The sequence below is a fragment of the Procambarus clarkii genome, chromosome 34 (assembly GCF_040958095.1).
Source record: "Procambarus clarkii isolate CNS0578487 chromosome 34, FALCON_Pclarkii_2.0, whole genome shotgun sequence".
Classification (NCBI taxonomy): Eukaryota; Metazoa; Arthropoda; class Malacostraca; order Decapoda; family Cambaridae; genus Procambarus; species Procambarus clarkii.
Genome location: NC_091183.1, coordinates 40150165 through 40168426, shown reverse-complemented (window position 1 = coordinate 40168426; position 18262 = coordinate 40150165). Strand labels below are relative to the sequence as shown.

General features: G+C 42.6%; 2 protein-coding genes across 2 annotated transcripts in view; one reads left to right on the top strand and one right to left on the bottom strand.

Moving 5' to 3' along the window:
• Positions 1–3322: 3322 nt before the first annotated feature.
• On the top strand, positions 3323–9087 carry LOC123761985 (protein tipE-like). The gene is made up of 2 exons (XM_045748147.2): positions 3323–3519; positions 5878–9087. The coding sequence occupies exon 2, from the start codon at positions 6801–6803 to the stop codon at positions 8040–8042; it is 1242 nt and encodes a 413-aa protein (XP_045604103.2). The 5' UTR covers positions 3323–3519; positions 5878–6800; the 3' UTR covers positions 8043–9087.
• Positions 9088–9099: 12 nt separating this feature from the next.
• Positions 9100–18262, bottom strand: part of LOC123762106 (paramyosin, long form) — a 65620-nt gene continuing 56457 nt past the window's right edge. Inside the window, 6 exon segments of the mRNA XM_045748423.2 lie at positions 9100–11850; positions 12414–12614; positions 13340–13546; positions 13719–13883; positions 14160–14288; positions 14966–15161. Of these exon segments, the coding sequence (XP_045604379.1) occupies positions 11653–11850; positions 12414–12614; positions 13340–13546; positions 13719–13883; positions 14160–14288; positions 14966–15161 (1096 nt within the window). The 3' untranslated portion in view covers positions 9100–11652.

The following is an 18262-nucleotide window of genomic DNA, read 5'->3' as shown; positions in this document are numbered from 1 at the left end:
GTTATTAAGTTTCATGAAGGTGAGGTTCAAGTTCAAGTATGCTTATTGAGACAAGAAAGAAATACATCTCAAAGGGATAAAGTAGCTTAGGCTATTTCTACCCCCCCCCCCCAAAGATGAGGTCACTTTGTGAAACATGTGTATTCTGTTCAGGTCTAGAAAATAATAATAATAATAATAATAATTATAATATCATTGTTGATTTTGAGAATCTGTTTAAACTCTCAGTATTAACAAAATTTGAAGAGAATTCGTGGAGAGGATCACGTGAGCTCTGAAGTTTATCAAGTGTACAAATGAATTCTAGTCTTTAGTGTAAGAGGTCCTGTATCGAATGTAGATATTATTTGAGCGTATTTGTTATTGGTCCTATATAGAATAAATATTATCAGAATGTATTTGTAAGTAGGTCTGCGTAGCTTAAGAGTGTATATACTACTGACCGTATTTGTAAGAAATCTTGTATAGAGTGTAGATATTACTGGCTTTAATCTATAAGAGGTCCTGTGTAGGGTGTATGTATATATATATATATATATATATATATATATATATATATTACTGAGCGTATTTGTTATTCGTCCTATATAGAGTGTAGATAATAATGTCTAATTTGTAGGTCCTGTGTAGGGTGTAAATATTTTCTGAGCGTCTTTGGTATTAAGCTACATAACACTTATGACCATAATGAAAACATATTGTGTCGGAAACAGTCACTATACCCCATAAAGATACACGTGTATGTGAGTAATCACTGTACTCTACGAAGATACACTTGTATCGAAGCAATCAGTATACACTCGTTTCGATAAAGTTAGTATATCCAAGGAAGATACACGTGTATATTGTTCTCACATCTGTACAATGGTCGTCAGAGATCATGGTCAGCCGTTATTAGGATCTTCACTGTTACCAGTTCAATACAGGTCTATACCAGTTGGGTTCAAGCCTCTTGTAGCTACCCATTAACCACTGTCATAATGTTTGTTCAAGAACTATTGCTTCCTAAAATAATTCAAATAGATTTTAGCGTCAGTATTGTATAACAGCTGTATTTATTGTGGAGAATAACTTTATTTGTTATGCACATCTCAGTCAAACTGCGAGCAGTTCTCTTTGTGAACAGCAGCAACAAGCCGCCTCCGGGAACTCACTGTACCCTTAAGAGTTAGGAATGGACAATACTGATGATACAGGACTGTTGAGACATGAGGCCGGGCCATGCTGAGTGCCCCTATGAGTACCACCTTGGCCCACGGGTCGGGGTACTGATGATACTCTATGATTCTTGAGTAATACAAGCGTCGGCGAGTCCAAACATAACAAAGGAAGCAAATGTGCTAAATCTAATCTTGTGAAAGTGTATTCCAGGGATCATCCTCGAGCAGGAGAGCCCTTCGAAACTCTATAAGGACCATCCTTAAACAACATTGATATGATCCTTCAAAACTGTACAAGGTCGTCCTTGAACAATGAGGACATGTTTCAAAATTGTACAAGTGCCATCCTTGAACAGCAAGGATGTGGCCCTTCAGAACTGTACAAATAAACGCCCTCGAGCATCAAAGACACTACACGTACCTGTAGAATTTTATCATCATTAAAGATTTATGAGAATTGTTCTTTTATCATTCCTTCATCTTGTGTAGGCAGCTAACACGGTCAGCCTTATTATACTATCGTCACACTCGGCCTTACTGGGTTATTTTCACAGTCAGCCTTGATAGGCTATCTGTACTCTGCCTTATTAGGCTAGCTTCACAGTCAACCTTACTAGGATATCTTCACACTCAGCCTTACTAGGCATCGTCACAGTTGGCCTTACTAGGCTAGGTTCACAGTCAGCCTTACTAGGCTATCTTCACGCCTTCATTGTGTATAAATGTGTGTGGTGTGTGTGTTTGTGAAAGAGAAAGAGAGTGCGCGCTCACAACACGAGTCATTCACCCTCGCTCCATAAGTCAATATAGTATTAGCTAGTTGCATATTTCATTATTTTCTGTTGCTCGGGTCACGAAGGCCGATATTGACGCTAGTATTTGTGGCGCAGTAGACGTACCTGGTGCTTTCACAACATACCAAGGTCAACATTCATCTGCTTATCTACATACTACAAACATAGTATCAGCCAATATACTGTCCCACTGTCTGTCGATATACGTCACACTGTCATAAACATTCTGCTTAACGCCAGTATTCACCAGAAGAGTTTACTTAAACCGTTGTTTAAACATTGGTAGTCCTCGACACGATGACATACCTCTATCCATAATTATATATAATGTTGGCAAACAGAACTACATACTTGCATAACCCCGTAACCAATCAGTGTTCCATAACAGTCATTAGAATGAAACAATATAAATATACAAGAACAAAGACACACAGTTAATGCCCAATTAGCAACCTGTGTCTATTCACCAACATGTCAAGAAAGTCTATTGCCGCCTGTGGTCTATACACATTTCAAATTTAATAAGTTCAATAAGAGAGAAAATGCCCCACATTACTGCAGATCCAATCTCAGACTCCCAATGGTTTCTTCCAAACACACTAAAGTGTTCGTCCATTTCAGATGTTGTCACATATAAGCCCATCCTCATACAATGATGGTAGTTAAGGCAACTATTTGGTTGAACATACAAATAGCCCAAGTGCTAAGACAATGATAATGTAACTAAAGAGCCTAACCCCTAATCTGTCAAAGCAAGCCTAGGGCTAATTTATGCTTTCTGAAGACCTAATATAGTACATATATGTGCAATATCTAGTAACGTTTTTGCCTTAATTTTGTTCGTGCCTCTTCAAAATTATTGGTACAAAACATAGCATTGTTGGCTGCCACAATTAATTTTTGTACGTTCTCCCAAATACTTGATAAAGGTACTATCATTTTAGATGGCTGGGTTGCACATATTTACTGAGCTGCCTCCCATCTTCGTAATGCACCAGAACTAGTGGTCAAGCGCCACCACACAATTTATATGAATGAGAATGAGGTGTACACTTATTAATTAATAAATCATAATAGTCAATAGGTGATTAACTAACTTTTTAATGAGCAATATAAACTAAACCGTAGCTATAAAATGGGCGGGAAGTGTTGCTAACGCGCAGGTCTTGTTATTACGTGTGTTATGTCAATCGACCTTTATAATTAAGCGATTTACACATAAATTAAACGTATATCTATATATATACAACACTCCGTAATAATGTCTCAGATGAAATTCCTAGATCGGTGAGATGTTTAACGTCCTCAAACAACAATTCAATAAATAATTGTTGTCACCTGAGGCCAAAAACAGCGGGTAACAGCAGACACAGACAGACAGGTTGACGCAGAGACCAGTCAACCCCCAAAGGAGAAGGTTACGGCTGAGCGCTCTTATCACCCCATGGCTACGTTGCTCTTAATACTATACAGTAACATTTATTATGTGCTCACCATACTCAAGTTAAGGCCTTGTGCAGTCCGGAGACTCAACAGATGCTCACGTCAAGCAACACAGGATCGAAGTTAGTTTCGCTTCTTCCCAAGTCTAAGAGCGCTTAATACTAGTTGTTCACCCCCAAGAGTAAGAATGTTAAATATAGATCAATATTAATGTAGCATAGACTTTATTTTACTAATAGTTAGTGCTTGTAGAATGACATCTTGGCCCAGTACACGAGATACCGGTCTGCCAATCAATAAGGTAAGTGGTATTATTGTTTGTGTTGGGATTTAGCTCCGGGGTCAAGCACTGGATGGAACTTGTTAGGTTATTCAGCCAACAATTTCAGTCTCGATTTGACACCGTAAAAAAATGCAACTGTGCTGCCTAACCGGAGAATTGGGCGGACCACAGCAACCCGACCACGTCAACACAGACCGAATGCTCATTAATCCCACTAAACACCCTGTTTATATATACTGTATATAAAAAGATTCACACGATTCGAGTGATGTTCTAACTTTTTCGAACTGTTCTTCGCCATAACACACAGAAAATGTACAAAAATACCCGAATCTAACCAATCCTGACCGAGCGACTCACGCACAGAAAACGTGAATGTTTGTAAGCCGCTTTTTGCCCGTACATCATATTTTGTCCGTTGGGGATTTTGATATTAAAATGCGATGTATACGAGAGGACAGGTTGTATAAAAATAGGCCAATTCTCGAGGCTAAACTAGCAATGCCGATGCATAGAAAACGTTAATATTACGACATTTTAACTTTTACTAATACGTCGCAATTTTAAGAATGGTTGAATCCTTAAAATATCCGACGATTAGGTGAGGACTGGTTGATTGACCAAGTGTATGAGTATTATATATACAGTATGGGTAGGACCTACAAAGAAGATTTGTATGGGCGGGACCTACAAAAAAGGATTCGGTGGACTTGATTTTTAACATATTGTTGTGAAGGTTAGTGTAAGAGTGCAGTCTGCCTTCAACTGAGGGGATCATGATTAGCTTCCTAGGCTGCGCGAGACGTCTTGGTACGTCTTCATACACGAGACGTTTTGGTACGTCATCATACATTCTATGCCGATTGATTGATGAAGATTAAGCCTCCCAAGAGGTGGACGGGCATGAATTGCCTGTAAGTAGTAATTTTTTGGGGGGAGTGAATGTGATTTTTGGTCATAAAATTTTATCCCTGTTGTTGTTATTGTTATAGATTCAGCCACTCGGAACAAGTTCCAAGTAGCACGGGCTATGGTGAGCACGTAACTTACCTGGCACAGAAGCGGGGCAAATAGCACGGGCTATGGTGAGCCCGTAGTGGACTTACCTGGCACAGGAACGGGGCTGTAACTGCGTTTTTTTTTTATCCCTTTTCACCACGTATTAAATAAGTACCCTGGAGTCAGGCGAATGCTGTAGGTGGTATCCTTTTGAGAGTCAATCGTTGGCTGACGGAGACCCGGGCAAGCCTCACAGTCTTCCAGTCCGCGACAATGGGATATGGCTGGAAATCATCGGTCCAACTTAACACTTAAATTAATAAGAACTGCTAATTAATGCGTCTTAGAGGAGAATCAGATTGTATGTGTTTGTGATACAGCAAGCTCTGAACAGTAAATAATTCAGGACATTCAGGAGGCAAGACCTGTGGTTATTTTGTCTCGTTAAGTTCGTCATATCTTTATTCAAAATATATTAAAAGATTCACTAATACATAAATTCTAAGCCGAACAAATTTAGCAAACTGAATGGACTAAGCTTGGCTGAGTTGCAGTGGTGATAATGGCATAAGCTTAGGTAATGCATAATTATCAATATCAGACTAATATGATTTTTTAATATAAATGGATAATGGATTTGATTTTTTCAGCTAAATCGATAAAAAAGTATATACCTTTATTAATAAAGTTATTATTATTGCATTGTATATAATAACAACCGTCTTGGTTCACATTTTTATTATTTATTTATTTATTGATATACAAGAAGGTACATTGGGGGTTAAGAGAGCACAGAAATGATGTTGATTTTACATTCTTGTAAAGCCACTATCACTCGTTGTTTGTTATTGTTGTTTAAGATTCGCTACTTGAAACAAAAAGTTCCAAGTAGCACGGCTATGGTGAGCCTGTAGCACTATCACTCAGTGTGTCGGGCATTATCGTTCACACTACTATCTCGCGCACACACAAAGGCAGCATCAGGCACAGGTAGACAGCATCGATGCTTGCCTGAGTTCCGGGGATAGGGTGATGTATCTGACGCTATTGCCAGAAGTACCAGATATTTAGTATTAAGTTTCTCGGTTTCCATAATGATTTATATGTCTTGGTACTAGGCATAGCAATGCAGGAGGGAATATATGTACAGTCTAGAATACATATATATATATATATCCGGTTATTTATATATCTGCAGGTATTGTGGAATATTTGAGGAATGTAGGAATGGTAACACTTTGGGAAGTGCAGTGTGTGTTTGGCCGGGAGGCCGGGAAGGATGGAGCAATCAGTAACAACCTCCCGCTCGGGGGCTGCTCCTCCACCAGTCCCTGAGCTGCTCCTCCACCCATCATCCTCCACCAGCCCGTGAGCTGCTCCTCCACCCATTACCAAGCAGCGACCCGTGAGCTGCTCGTCCGAACACAGCTCAGTACAGTGTCCGTGGGTGTCCTGTGTGAAACAAGCTTTGTGGAGATGAATATAAGTCACTGAGATTCCGACTACAGACTGGAGGCTTATCGTTCACCGCAGCCTGTGGTCATTTCTACCCTTCTTGTAATAGGAAAATGACCACTAATTAACTATCGTCTTAAGGAACATTACTCAAAAGCTCTTACTATGTGCAGCGAAATGGTTTACGGTGGAAATTAGTATATAACAAACTGTATAAGTGCCTAAAGTGAAAATTGGATATATAAATATATATCTTGTTGCGACTCGTTAAAGGCCCAGGACGGGTCGAAACATTCTTATTACATGTGTTGATTGGGCTATTTTCAGCCACGTTGTCGTGACGTATTCTGTGTAACCACCATACGTTGTGCTGAAATTGAAATTGAAATAAGTTTATTGAGGTAAAATACACACAAAGGGATGAGGTAGCTCAAGCTATTCTCACCCCATTCAGTACAACGTGTTAATATTTACATAGACACACATCACAAATAAACATATTGCCAAACATTCTGAGAGGTAAACATATACATTTCCTCCTTCACAAGGAGTATGTTATCAGACATACACACAAATACTTTTATGACCTAGGTATACTGTATAGACAAATACGTTGTGCTGGTTATGGGGGAATTATAGGTGGTGTGGTGTGTGTTGTGCCTCACGATGTACGGTGTCACACAGACACTTCAAGGGAAGCGGCCGCTGCCATCAAGAATCCGAAAGACAAAAGTACGCCGCTTTAGGCGTTGTTGTGGTACACTTGTGACGGCTCTTCGGGTATTTTGCTTGCGGCTTCGTGCTGCTGTGCTGGTCCTGGTGGCCAGTTTGGGACTGCCGGTGTTTTACCTGACGTTGCACCTGCTGCTGCGTCCGGGCCTGGCCACGCTTGCCGCCGGCTTCCAGCCAACTCTTTGCATCGTCACCGCCTCCAGCTTCGTCCAGGGCAGGGCAAATTGTAACTGGAGCTCCTGTCGGCAGGGTTGTACAAGCCAAGAGCTCCATTTGTGTTGGCACGTCCTCATTCTGCCTCTCAATGCAAGGCAGGACTACATGTTTTTTAACCACACATTTTCCCATAATATAAGTGAGATGCTAGACAAAAGTACTCATTCCTTGGAGAAGTTGACAGAGATTACAACAAATAAGACTAAGATGGTGAAGGAGGTACTTTATGAAGCACTTGACGATTCACCTGCCGCTGCCCACATACATGACTATCATCCAACAATCGGTATTGACTTGGTTGACGAAATACAGGTGACGAATGCGTCGTTGTCACCTGGAGACAAGCGGGAGCCAGGGGAAGCTATAGTGAGGCTACAGGTGAACGTGGCGGGATGCGGTTACGGGTCGTGCGAGGCATGGTGGAGGCAGTACGGACGACGGGGCTCCACATTCACCTGCTACCTCAGTGCTGACGCGAGCCTCGCTGTGCCCGACATAGACTACACACTTGTAGCTGTTCAGGTAGTGCTGGGGGCGATGCCGCTGCTGCTCACAGTCTTCGCTAGCATCACCATATACGTATGTTACTGCCGTGAAGATTCCACGGACCGCACTCTCCGACTATCACCCAACCATCAGCAGTTGAAGGTCAAGTCCGAGCAGGCGAGGGCACAAATAGTATTACAAAAGTCGATGGAGAGAGAGGGCGCTCTTCCTACTTTTGACTGTTCTGTCGTGCTGAGCGTCGTGAACAATACCACACCAAGTCAGGTCACGGGTGAGAGTCAGCAAGCCAGGAGCAGAAAACCAAGTGTACCGACTTCCTTGGGTGAGAAGAAAAGGCAGTTGAAGGCTGCCAGGCGGTGTCGGCGCGTAGCTGACCTGACGGCTCAACACCCAGAAATCTCATCTGCTCCAATATTCACAGAGATCACCCTTTATCCTAAATCGAATATCTGATTAGTTACGTTAACTTAAATATACATTAGTGAACGGCGCAAATATCTAAATTAAATATCTTGTGAAGGGATGAAAATTCAGTAATTAAAACATTTTTGAAAACATATCAAGTATTTTAATCCTCATTGACCTTAGTGCACTTAAGAACAGAAAGGGATCAGAGTGCATTATTTTAGTGTATGATATGTTTAAGTACTACAGTATTTCCAGGATAAATGAAACCACTACTGTCTGCCTTCGTTTTAAACTATCAAGTATACCTTAATCCCGAACTGAGTTCAAGATTAAGAAAATTCTTTGCAAATGTAGCGAGAAGTGCACCTGGGATCGAACCCATGCTTCGATGTTTTGAGGATGAATCTGCAACCTGCCATCCTTATAGTATGTATGCTCGTCCTGGCTATATAGCGTCACCAAAGGCATATGATGTCATCTTCTCCATACTATATAATAAAAAAAATATTTTCTCGTCCATAAATTAATATTATATATTATATTTCTTGGCATAGTTGGTCCTAGGTTAGATTGTTTGGTTCTGTCGGTAAACATCTGTGTCTACGTTATGTATGTGAAGCATTTAGAAATCTGCTGCATAGATTGAAACATTTAGAAGTGCTCCTATCATTGAGTGAAGCATTTAGAAGTCTGCTTCTATCATTGATTGAAGCATTTAGAAGTCTGCTTCTATCACTGAGTGAAGCATTGAACAAAAATCGAACATATTTGTTTGTGAGTCATATTTAATGTTTTTCATTCGTAAAGTGGGGCTAGGCTGCGTGTATATGCGCAAACTCCGGAATGAGCTCCATTTCTGGGTTTAAAGTCTCGGTGTTTATTTTCCCTAATGATTTACTTTGTTTCCATTAATGAGAAATGAGAATTAATGAAAATTAGTTTACCACTTAGAAATTGTATGTGATTCTATGTATCATTTCTATAGCAGTCCTACTTTTCGTTCAGTTCGTTTTCTGTGTTTCTAACAGATGCACTAAACTAAGGAGTTAGAAAGTACGTTGTAGATGATTTGAATTGAATATTGGAGCAATAAAACTATATGGGAAGACTAAGCTCTTTTATTGACTTTCTTTATTTTTTTGTTGACCCCACAGGATCATTAGTAGCTTTACAATACACAAATAAACACCACTTGCGCGACTAAGGCTGTGTACCCCGGGAAGCCTGTTGTGAGAAAGTTTGAGAGAAAGAGAGATATACGGGGAGACTAACACTGCGTCTGTGACACACACAAACACTGCGCCACATTGACACACAGATACTGTGAGACACAGACGCTGTGAGACACACTGTGGCATTGACACATAGACACAGACACTGTGACACACACAGACACCGTGACACACAGACACCGTGACACACAGACACTGTGACACACAGACTGTGACACAGACTGTGACAGACACCGTGACACAGAGACACTGGGAAACGCTAGCTTCGTCGTCGCACACTACCTGTGGCGGTGTCTTGTTCACCACTACAACAAAGAGACCTCGTTGTTTAATTTCTTGTTTTCCTAAAAATGACGATATTCACTGTCTCCAATTTGTCATTCTCCTGCTTTATCGTTCAATATAAATCATCTGTATATCATTAGATTTTGCTCTAAATCAGCAGTGCTTGTTCAAGATTAACAATTGAAAGTAGATTCATACACTCCAGAGCGGCCTTGGGAAACTATAAGCCGTAGAGATTGGCTATTAGACGTTTAAGAAAGTATTCTTAGATATAAAGAGGTGGAATCCAGATTAAAAATTGAGTTAAAATATTCATAAATCCGAATTCTTTGGTAATATTACATAAACGATGCATGCATACAAAAAAAATTGTTGGTTTGTCACGGAGTCAAGGTTCAAATATTAGGATACGAATCATCTGAATCCATATACAAGTTACAAGTGTAATCCCGTTTATATTTGAACCAAAATATGAGTACCTAAGATTTAATGCAATACGTTGCAGTAGAACACCTGTGACCAACGTACATTGGACTGATCGCTGTGTATCTGAAATATGTGATCTAATTTAAAAGTCGTGTTGGTACGAACGTTGGGAACGAAGAGTCTGAGGGACCCGCCTTCCCTGGCTGGCCGTAACCTCTGATCTATTTAATTAGCGTATCGATTCACTACTAAGCACCCGTGCATTCACCTGCAAGCCAAAATGCGATTTATTGCAAAGTTGAATATAAATTTCAGCGAAGGTGCGCGTGTCTAGAGACATCCAGTGTTGAGGTCGGGCGCTGTGGGCAAGAGTGTGTTTACATCCCAGCCACACTACTCGACGCGCTCTGACTCCAACCCTCCATAAACCCAGAGCTTTATATTAGCACTGATGGTGGAGGAAAGTCCCAGTAAGGTGTCCGCACCAGCCCCAATAGACCCCAGCCTGGGGGCGGAGGCGGAACCTTGGGGGGAAGACCTCGGGGTTGTGGTGTTCCAGAGTCAGTGGTCGTAGTATCCCGGCCCATCATGCTACATTACCTCCAGGGTATTGGCCACTCTCCTTGTTGATCGATCGACAAGGGTCCAGGTACACCTTGTAATGGTAGGCCTACATAAGGTCAACCTTGTAATGGTGCTCAAGGTTCAGATTGGTTCTTATAACGACATAAGAATCAAAGTTCACTGCAATAACCCACAAGGTTCAAGGAACACCTTGTAATGACCTACAAGGTTCAAAGTTCACCGTGTAGTGACCCTCAAGATTCAAGGTCTGCCTCATAATGACTCTCATGGCTCAAGATGTATTGGCCCACCAGTTTCAAGGAACACCTCGTAATGATCCAAGAGGTTAAAGCTACACTTCGTAGTGACCCAAAAGGTCAACCTCGTAATGACCCACATGGGTCAAGGCCCATTTTGTAATGACCCAAAATAATTCAAGGTCCACCTAATGACCACAAAAGTTCAAGGTTAAAAGGCTCAACATGATTGACACAGAGTGCTAATTATAGCATTGTACCATTATCCTGAATTCAATGCAGCAATAATTCGAGAAATGCTAGACAAATATCTCTTCAACGAGCTTAATATTGTTCATATAGAGTCTCCCTGGCGATGGTTTAAACTCTAAAAGTCCGTGGAGCAGACATGAACCCCCTAAGAGGAAGCTTCCCGCCTGGGAGAGAGCTTCCCGCCTTCAGGGTAGACTCTGTTGGGACTTTCTCTTTTATCTCCGAATTGCTCCCCCGAGCTCAACACCGGTGGCCGCTGAAGACTTCGCGTTGTCCCATACCAACACATTGCATCGCGGGTTCCTTAAGCTATAGTACTCACACGCGTTGCTGTATGACAAATCATTTATTACATCCAATTATTTACAAACAAATTAAATACATAAGTCTGAGGATGAATTACAGTGTGTTTTGGGTTACAATGTATATAGGTCGATATTACATCCCATAGAAGATTCGTCTTACATTTTCTCAAGTTAGTATTAAAGTAATTTTAACATTAATAGATTCTTAAATTAAAAAATCTCTTAGCAAGAGAGAGATAATTCTGACAATGTCTATCACGATTAAGACAATAGACACGGTATATTGTTATTGAAGTGGGGGGTATGTAAGGGTGACTTGAAGCTCTGAAGCCCTCTAGTTCTGGGTGATAGTCTCCTTCACCACCACAGTCTCTCCTCCGGGCAGCTGCGTCGTCTGGCAGGTGACGAAGGTGCGGTGCTTGGCACGGATCATCGACAGGTTGCTCTCGGCGGTCTCTGCGCGTTCCTCAGCCGCCTCCAACTCGCGCTGGAACCTGCGCACGCGGGTCAAGTTGGTCGACGACACAGACTCCTGCAACGTGGAGGATAATATCCGTTACCACACGTACTCGTTAGTGCTATGGTATCGCAGGTACACGTTAGTGCTATGGTACCACACGTACACGTTAGTGCTATGGTACCACACGTACACGTTAGTGCTATGGTACCACACGTACTCGTTAGTGCTATGGTACCACACGTACACGTTACAACAACAATTCATTTGATTAAGTTTAAAATATCACCTCTTAGAGCCTCGGAGGTCATAACGAGCTTTGTAAATAAAGACTAAGCCGCCATGATATAGCAGTAAGAGGTACAAATATGTTAAGTGACTACGCAAGTGTTCTGTTAATCAAGAACATTAAGCTTATACTGTACCCACCAACTGGCGAACATAACGAGCTTAAAACCTTCTTCTTAACGAGCTTAAAACCTTCTTCTTAACGAGCTTAAAACCTTCTTCTTACCGAGCTTAAAACCTTCTTCTTAACGAGCTTCTATCGAGCTTAAAACCGTAGAGGCACAAATACGTTGAGGAAAATGCGAGACGTAACTAACGAAGCTCCAAGACGAACATCGTGTACTACGAACCTGTTCGTTGAGCTGGCGCTTGTAGATGTTGATCTTCTCGTAGGTCTTGTCGAGGGTCTCCTGCAGGATCTGGATATTCTTGTGGTCCTCCTCGCACTGCAGAACCAGTTCCTTCACGTTGCGTTCCTTCTTCCTCAGGATCTTGATGGTCTCCTGGTGACGACGCTGCTCCTCGTCCAGGGACAGCTCCAGGTCGTGAACCTACATGGTGACACCACAGGGAGGTTACTAATGTACAAGTGAAGGCACATTTGCGTGATGTACCAATGGGAAAATCATTGAGGTTACTAATAATCCTACAACCTTCCAGGTAAAAGCGCCTCTCATTTACGGTCCTGTAAAGATGCTTCTCTGAGTGTTTGAAAAATAAAACATTGGTCAGTCTACTTTCAAGTGTGGTCTAGAGCAGACACTTGCGAGATACTGTACCGACGCTCAGTGCGCTCAACTCACACCAAAGTATCACCTGTGTACTTCTGTATATTCGACCAAATACATATATAGTATCTTAGTGTCTGTGTTTATTTGTCACCATACTTTACGTAACAATAGAACCGTTACATTGGTAACGGTGAGGAGGATATGTAATATGTATGGATATGTAAAAAAGGAGGTGAACCTCCTTTTTTATCGTATCTTAAGCATGTACTCAAGTATCCAATAAACCACATATCCAGGTCCCCATCTAACGACGTAGCTACGTTCCCACCTAACCAGGTACCATGGTACCCACCTAACCTCGTAGCCAGGTCTCCACGTATTCAAGTACCCAAGCCCACTTTAACCACGTACCCAGCTCCCCACCTAGCTATGTCCCCACATAATATGCCGGGATAATATCCAAGAGCAACGTCAGTTCGACGTCATCAACGTTGATTCAACGTCGAACCAACGCCACTTTGATATTACGCCTCCTGGGTACATACCCGGGCCTCGAGTTTGGATACCATCCTCTTGGTGCTGGCCAGGGCATTGGCTTCGACGTTCTCGATGCGAATGGTGAGGTTCTTGACTTCGACCTCGAGGGACTTCTTGATGGACTCGATCTTGACATAACGCTCCTGTTCTTCGTGCAGGAGTTCGATGGACCTCTTCAGCTCGATGGTGGTCTTGCTGAGTCTCTCCTCGCTCAGCTGTTGGAGGTAACAAAGCTGTTATTACTTGCTCAGCTGTTAAGTAACTAACAATCTACACAAATATACACGCCCATTTAATAAAATACAAATTACACTACACACACACCCAGGGTTCGAGTGTCCCTACAAGCACACCTGAGTACATAAACTAATCCCACGGGCGACTCACCCTGAGTTCCTTGCTGACTTCGTCGTAGTCCCCGGCGATGACACAGAGCTCCTGCTCCAGCTTGGCCTTGGCGTTGCTGATGTTGACGTTGATGGTGGTGAGGTCCTTGAGGCGGGCGGAGGCTTCCTCGTACTGCAACTCTGCAGAGCGGCGGGCGCGGATGGCCTGTTGGAACACATTGTCACGTTTAGTATCTAGTATCAGTGTCATTGGCTTGTCAGGAGTTTGGCTTACAGGGAAATTTTCAGGGCTATTTACTGTATGTTATCGTGAATGTTTCACAATTAGCCATGAATGTTGTGTGAGCTTTGAGGGAGTGTGAGATGTTAGTGAGGGGTGGACGGGGAGGTGATAATGGGGGACGGGGACGTGGTGAAGGTACTGGTGAAGGGAGGGGGGTGAGGGTCATGGTGGAGGAAGGCGGCACAGATGATGACTTACAGCGTCGAAGTTGGCGCGGGCTTCCTCGTACTCTGCTGTGAGAGCTTGGATGCGGCGCTGGGCCACACCATACTGGTCCAGGGTCTGCTGGAGCTGTCGCTGGAGCTCGTCGTAGTGGGCTTGTAGCTCCTGTCCAGGGAAGATAAGCTGGGTGTTAGTCCTCTCTCTCTCTGACACCTCCCGTTACACTGATGCCACTGACACCTTCTCTTCTTCCAGTGACAACACCGCATATACCTAGACCTCTCTGATCGCTCAGAATATTGTTCCCATTTTTGAATCCTACTATTCGAAATGCCAGATACTTAAGACTCCTTTTCAACCCTTACAAAACTTGGTCACTGCTGATTATTTTCAGTATATAAAACCACTTCATTAAACTTACAAAGTAAAAAAATGTTTGATATATTACTACAACTTAACGACAAATTTAATTATATTCTATTCCAATTTTCAGACAAACAATAATATTAAGTTTACTCAAAAATCGTCTATAAGCTACTTTGCAATGACTTAAATTATTGCCTAAACTACGCAGCTGCATCGAGGTGCGCGCGACTCAAAATAGTTAACAAATCAAATGTCTTGTAGCAGTGAAAAAGTTGCAGGCGACGAGTCACAATAACGTGGCTGAAGTATGTTGACCAGACCACACACTAGAAGGTGAAGGGACGACGACGTTTCGGTCCGTCCTGGACCATTTACAAATCGACTTGAGAATGGTCCAGGATGGACCGAAAAGTCGTCGTCCCTTCACTTTCTAGTGTGTGATCTAGGTCAGTAACAGTGTAAGAGTTATTGCTTGCCTGGAGGGAGATGGCCTGCTTCTTGACGGTCTTCTGGAGGTCGATGTTGGACTTGTTGGTGGTGTCGAGGCTCATCTCGAGCTCTGTGATGGTGATCTGCATCTTCTTCTTGATCTTGGTCACCTCGGACTTGAGGCGGGTCTCGGCCTCGATCACCCGGGCGTTGAGGTTGTCCACTTCGATGGCCATCTGCTTGCTGTGGGCGAGAGAGTGGGTCAAGTGAGAAGGAGAGTAGTGGACGGGGCGGGCACACGGACCGGGGGCCAGATTCACGAACCTGTTACGCAAGCACTTACGAACCAATACATCTTTTATTATTCTTTTGCGATTTTGTTTACAATCATTGAACAGTTAATGAGCTCCGAAGCACCAGGAGGCTGTTTATAACAATAACAACAGTTGATTGAGAAGTTTTCATGCTTGTAAACTGTTTAATAAATGTAACTAAAGCCGTCAAAGATTGAGAAAAGATGTACACGTTCGTAAGTACTTGCGTAACTGCTTAGTGAATCTAACCCCAGATCATTAGGCCGGGACTAGAGAACGGGCCAGTTTATCAATAAGGACTAGGCAACGGCTCGTCTAAATAGGAGCTGCTTTTCATTAAATAGGAGCTGTCTAACATTAAATTCAAGCTGCCTCACGTAATAGCTATCTTGGATTAATTAGGAGCTCTCTCGTGGGGAATTTCCGGCCTTATGCAATAACCTATATTCCTATGTTTATGAAGAAGAAAACTTAAATTTGTTGATAATTTATACGTAAGAAAACAAGCCCCCGCAGTAGCGAAGGCTCGATAATACAGTCAAAGTTGAAGCGCTCAACTCGGAAAAGAAATAACCAACATGTTTCCAAATCTATATAAGATTGTTCCTTATCTCCGACCATCTAGGTTGACCAGCCGATCATGAGAGTGTATGATAACCATGTATGATAAAGACATAACCACGTCTTAAGGCAGCGTCTGGGATCCTCTCGGACGTAGGTTTGAACCCTCGTCACGGCCCTTGTGTATTTGTTCATTGGATGCATCACACTATTGTGATTTCTGTATGTAATGAGAGTGTATCATTACGGGTAAAAGTTCGCCACACGGATTTTTGTTTACGCTTTTTTGTTGATAAGGGAATGTGCTTGATGTAAAGAACTTACGTCATCCACGATCTCTTAATGTCATTATATCCTTCGATTATTCTAGTGTTGCTGTTCAGGGTATCCCTGATGGGTTTGTAGAAATATCTTGTTGGAATTGGACTCTCAAAGTGTTCATGTACTGACATGGAGAATATTAATTTCTGTCAAGAGGTTCCGCTTACTGTCGGGAGAGTTCTGCATGAACAAGTTGAGGGTCTTCTTAACTCTTGAAAAAAATAGTAAGCTGTACACCTGGGCTGTATGAGACTCGAACCGGGGACCCGACACGTGTGAAGCAAAGCTCTATCGACTGGGCAATGAGCAGTCTTAATGAGCAGTACCTTCTCTTCAGGGTAGATAGGGATCATGTTTCTGTCAGTTATGTTCTGAACATAAAGTACAGCTCAGCATTTTCTACAAGAGTTAGGGAGATGCTCTCAACATCCTCAAGCCGAACTCTCAGAGCACCAAACGTTTGGTGCTCTGAGAAAGAAATTAATATTGTATCCTCCAGCTCACGCTTTGAAGACGACCCACTTCAGATCACCACATAAAGATCTAGCCGGAGAGTCCCATAACGTCATGAAAAATGTTAACTTGAAAGTTTCCTCTCCTAACCTTTCCGAGTAAGTCAGAGGACTCAAACAGAAAACGGGACAGTACATCATTTTCGTGAGCCGATTTCATTTAAAATTACGGTCAGTTTTGGCCATAAAAAGGTTTGGGTTAGGCGACGTTATTTTTAAGAGGACGGGACATCACAGAACGATGGGCGTCTCATCTCCTGCCTAATTCAGTCTGTCACGAATACATTAATAGTGATGCCAGAAATATGCAGAGTGATCGGTTTAGATATACACAGCGATCTTCAAAAAATACACAGTGAATATTCAAATATACACAGTGATGAGTGGACGGACCAGATCAATAGGCTGGGACTAGAGATATGGCCAGTTTAGTGATACTTCAAATATAGTGATGATTGAAATATACACCACGATGCATCATATATTCAGTGATGCTGCGTATAAGATGCAGTATCACTGATGATACAGTGATCTTCAGATATACAATGATGTTGCAGATATACAGTGATCTTCAGATATACAATGATGTTGCAGATATACAATGATGTTGTAAATATACAGTGATATTCAGATATATAGCGATGCTGCAGATATACAATGATGCTTCAGATATGCAATGATGTTTCAGATATACAACGATGCTTCAGATATATGGTGATGCTGCAGATATACAATGATGTTGCAGATATACGGTGATGTTGCAGATATACAGTGATATTCAGATATATAGCGATGCTGCAGATATACAATGATGCTTCAGATATACAGTGATGCTTCAGATATACAACGATGCTTCAGATATGCAATGATGCTGCAGATATAGAGTGATGCTGCAGAGATAGAGTGACACTTGGAGCTGCCTCCTGACCGCCAATGGCGGGGTTTAAGGCGCGGGGGCCCCTGGGCGAGCAATGCAAAGTGCTTGTGTCCACCAGGAAGTGTGGCGGCCTGGCCTCACCCACACTCTGGCAAGCATAACCAGCACTCACGCTTAATATAGACCTCTACTCACGCTTCTTTTTGTCCCGGCCTGCAGCGGCTGCTGACCAAATGTTTCTTGGTGCTATATTGGGCATTGGGCCACTATATGGCCAGCATGGTCCATATGCAATTATGACCAGTTTATATTTACTGTTGTATAGACTTCACACACACACACACACACACACACACACACACACACATATACACACACACATCCCCAAGAAGCAGCCCGTAGCAGCTATCTAACTCCACGGTACCTATTTACTGCTAGGTGACCAGGATAATCAGAGTGACAGAAACTTTGCCCATTTGTTTCCACCTTTGCCGGGAATCGAACCCGGGTCCTAAGGACTAAGACCCCCCCCCCCCCAGCGCTGTCCACTCAACCGCGAGGCTCCGTGTGTGTGTGTGTACTCACCTAGTTGTACTCACCTAGTTGTGTTTGCGGGGGTTGAGCTCTGGCTCTTTGGTCCCGCCTCTCAACCGTCAATCAACAGGTGTACAGATTCCTGAGCCTATCGGGCTCTGTCATATCTACACTTGAAGCTGTGTATGGAGTGAGCCTCCACCACATCACCCCCTAATGCATTCC

What these genes read in the sequence shown, in the direction of transcription:
- LOC123761985 (XM_045748147.2), top strand. Translation starts at nt 6,801, where the DNA reads ATGTACGGTGTCACACAGACACTTCAAGGGAAGCGGCCGCTGCCATCA.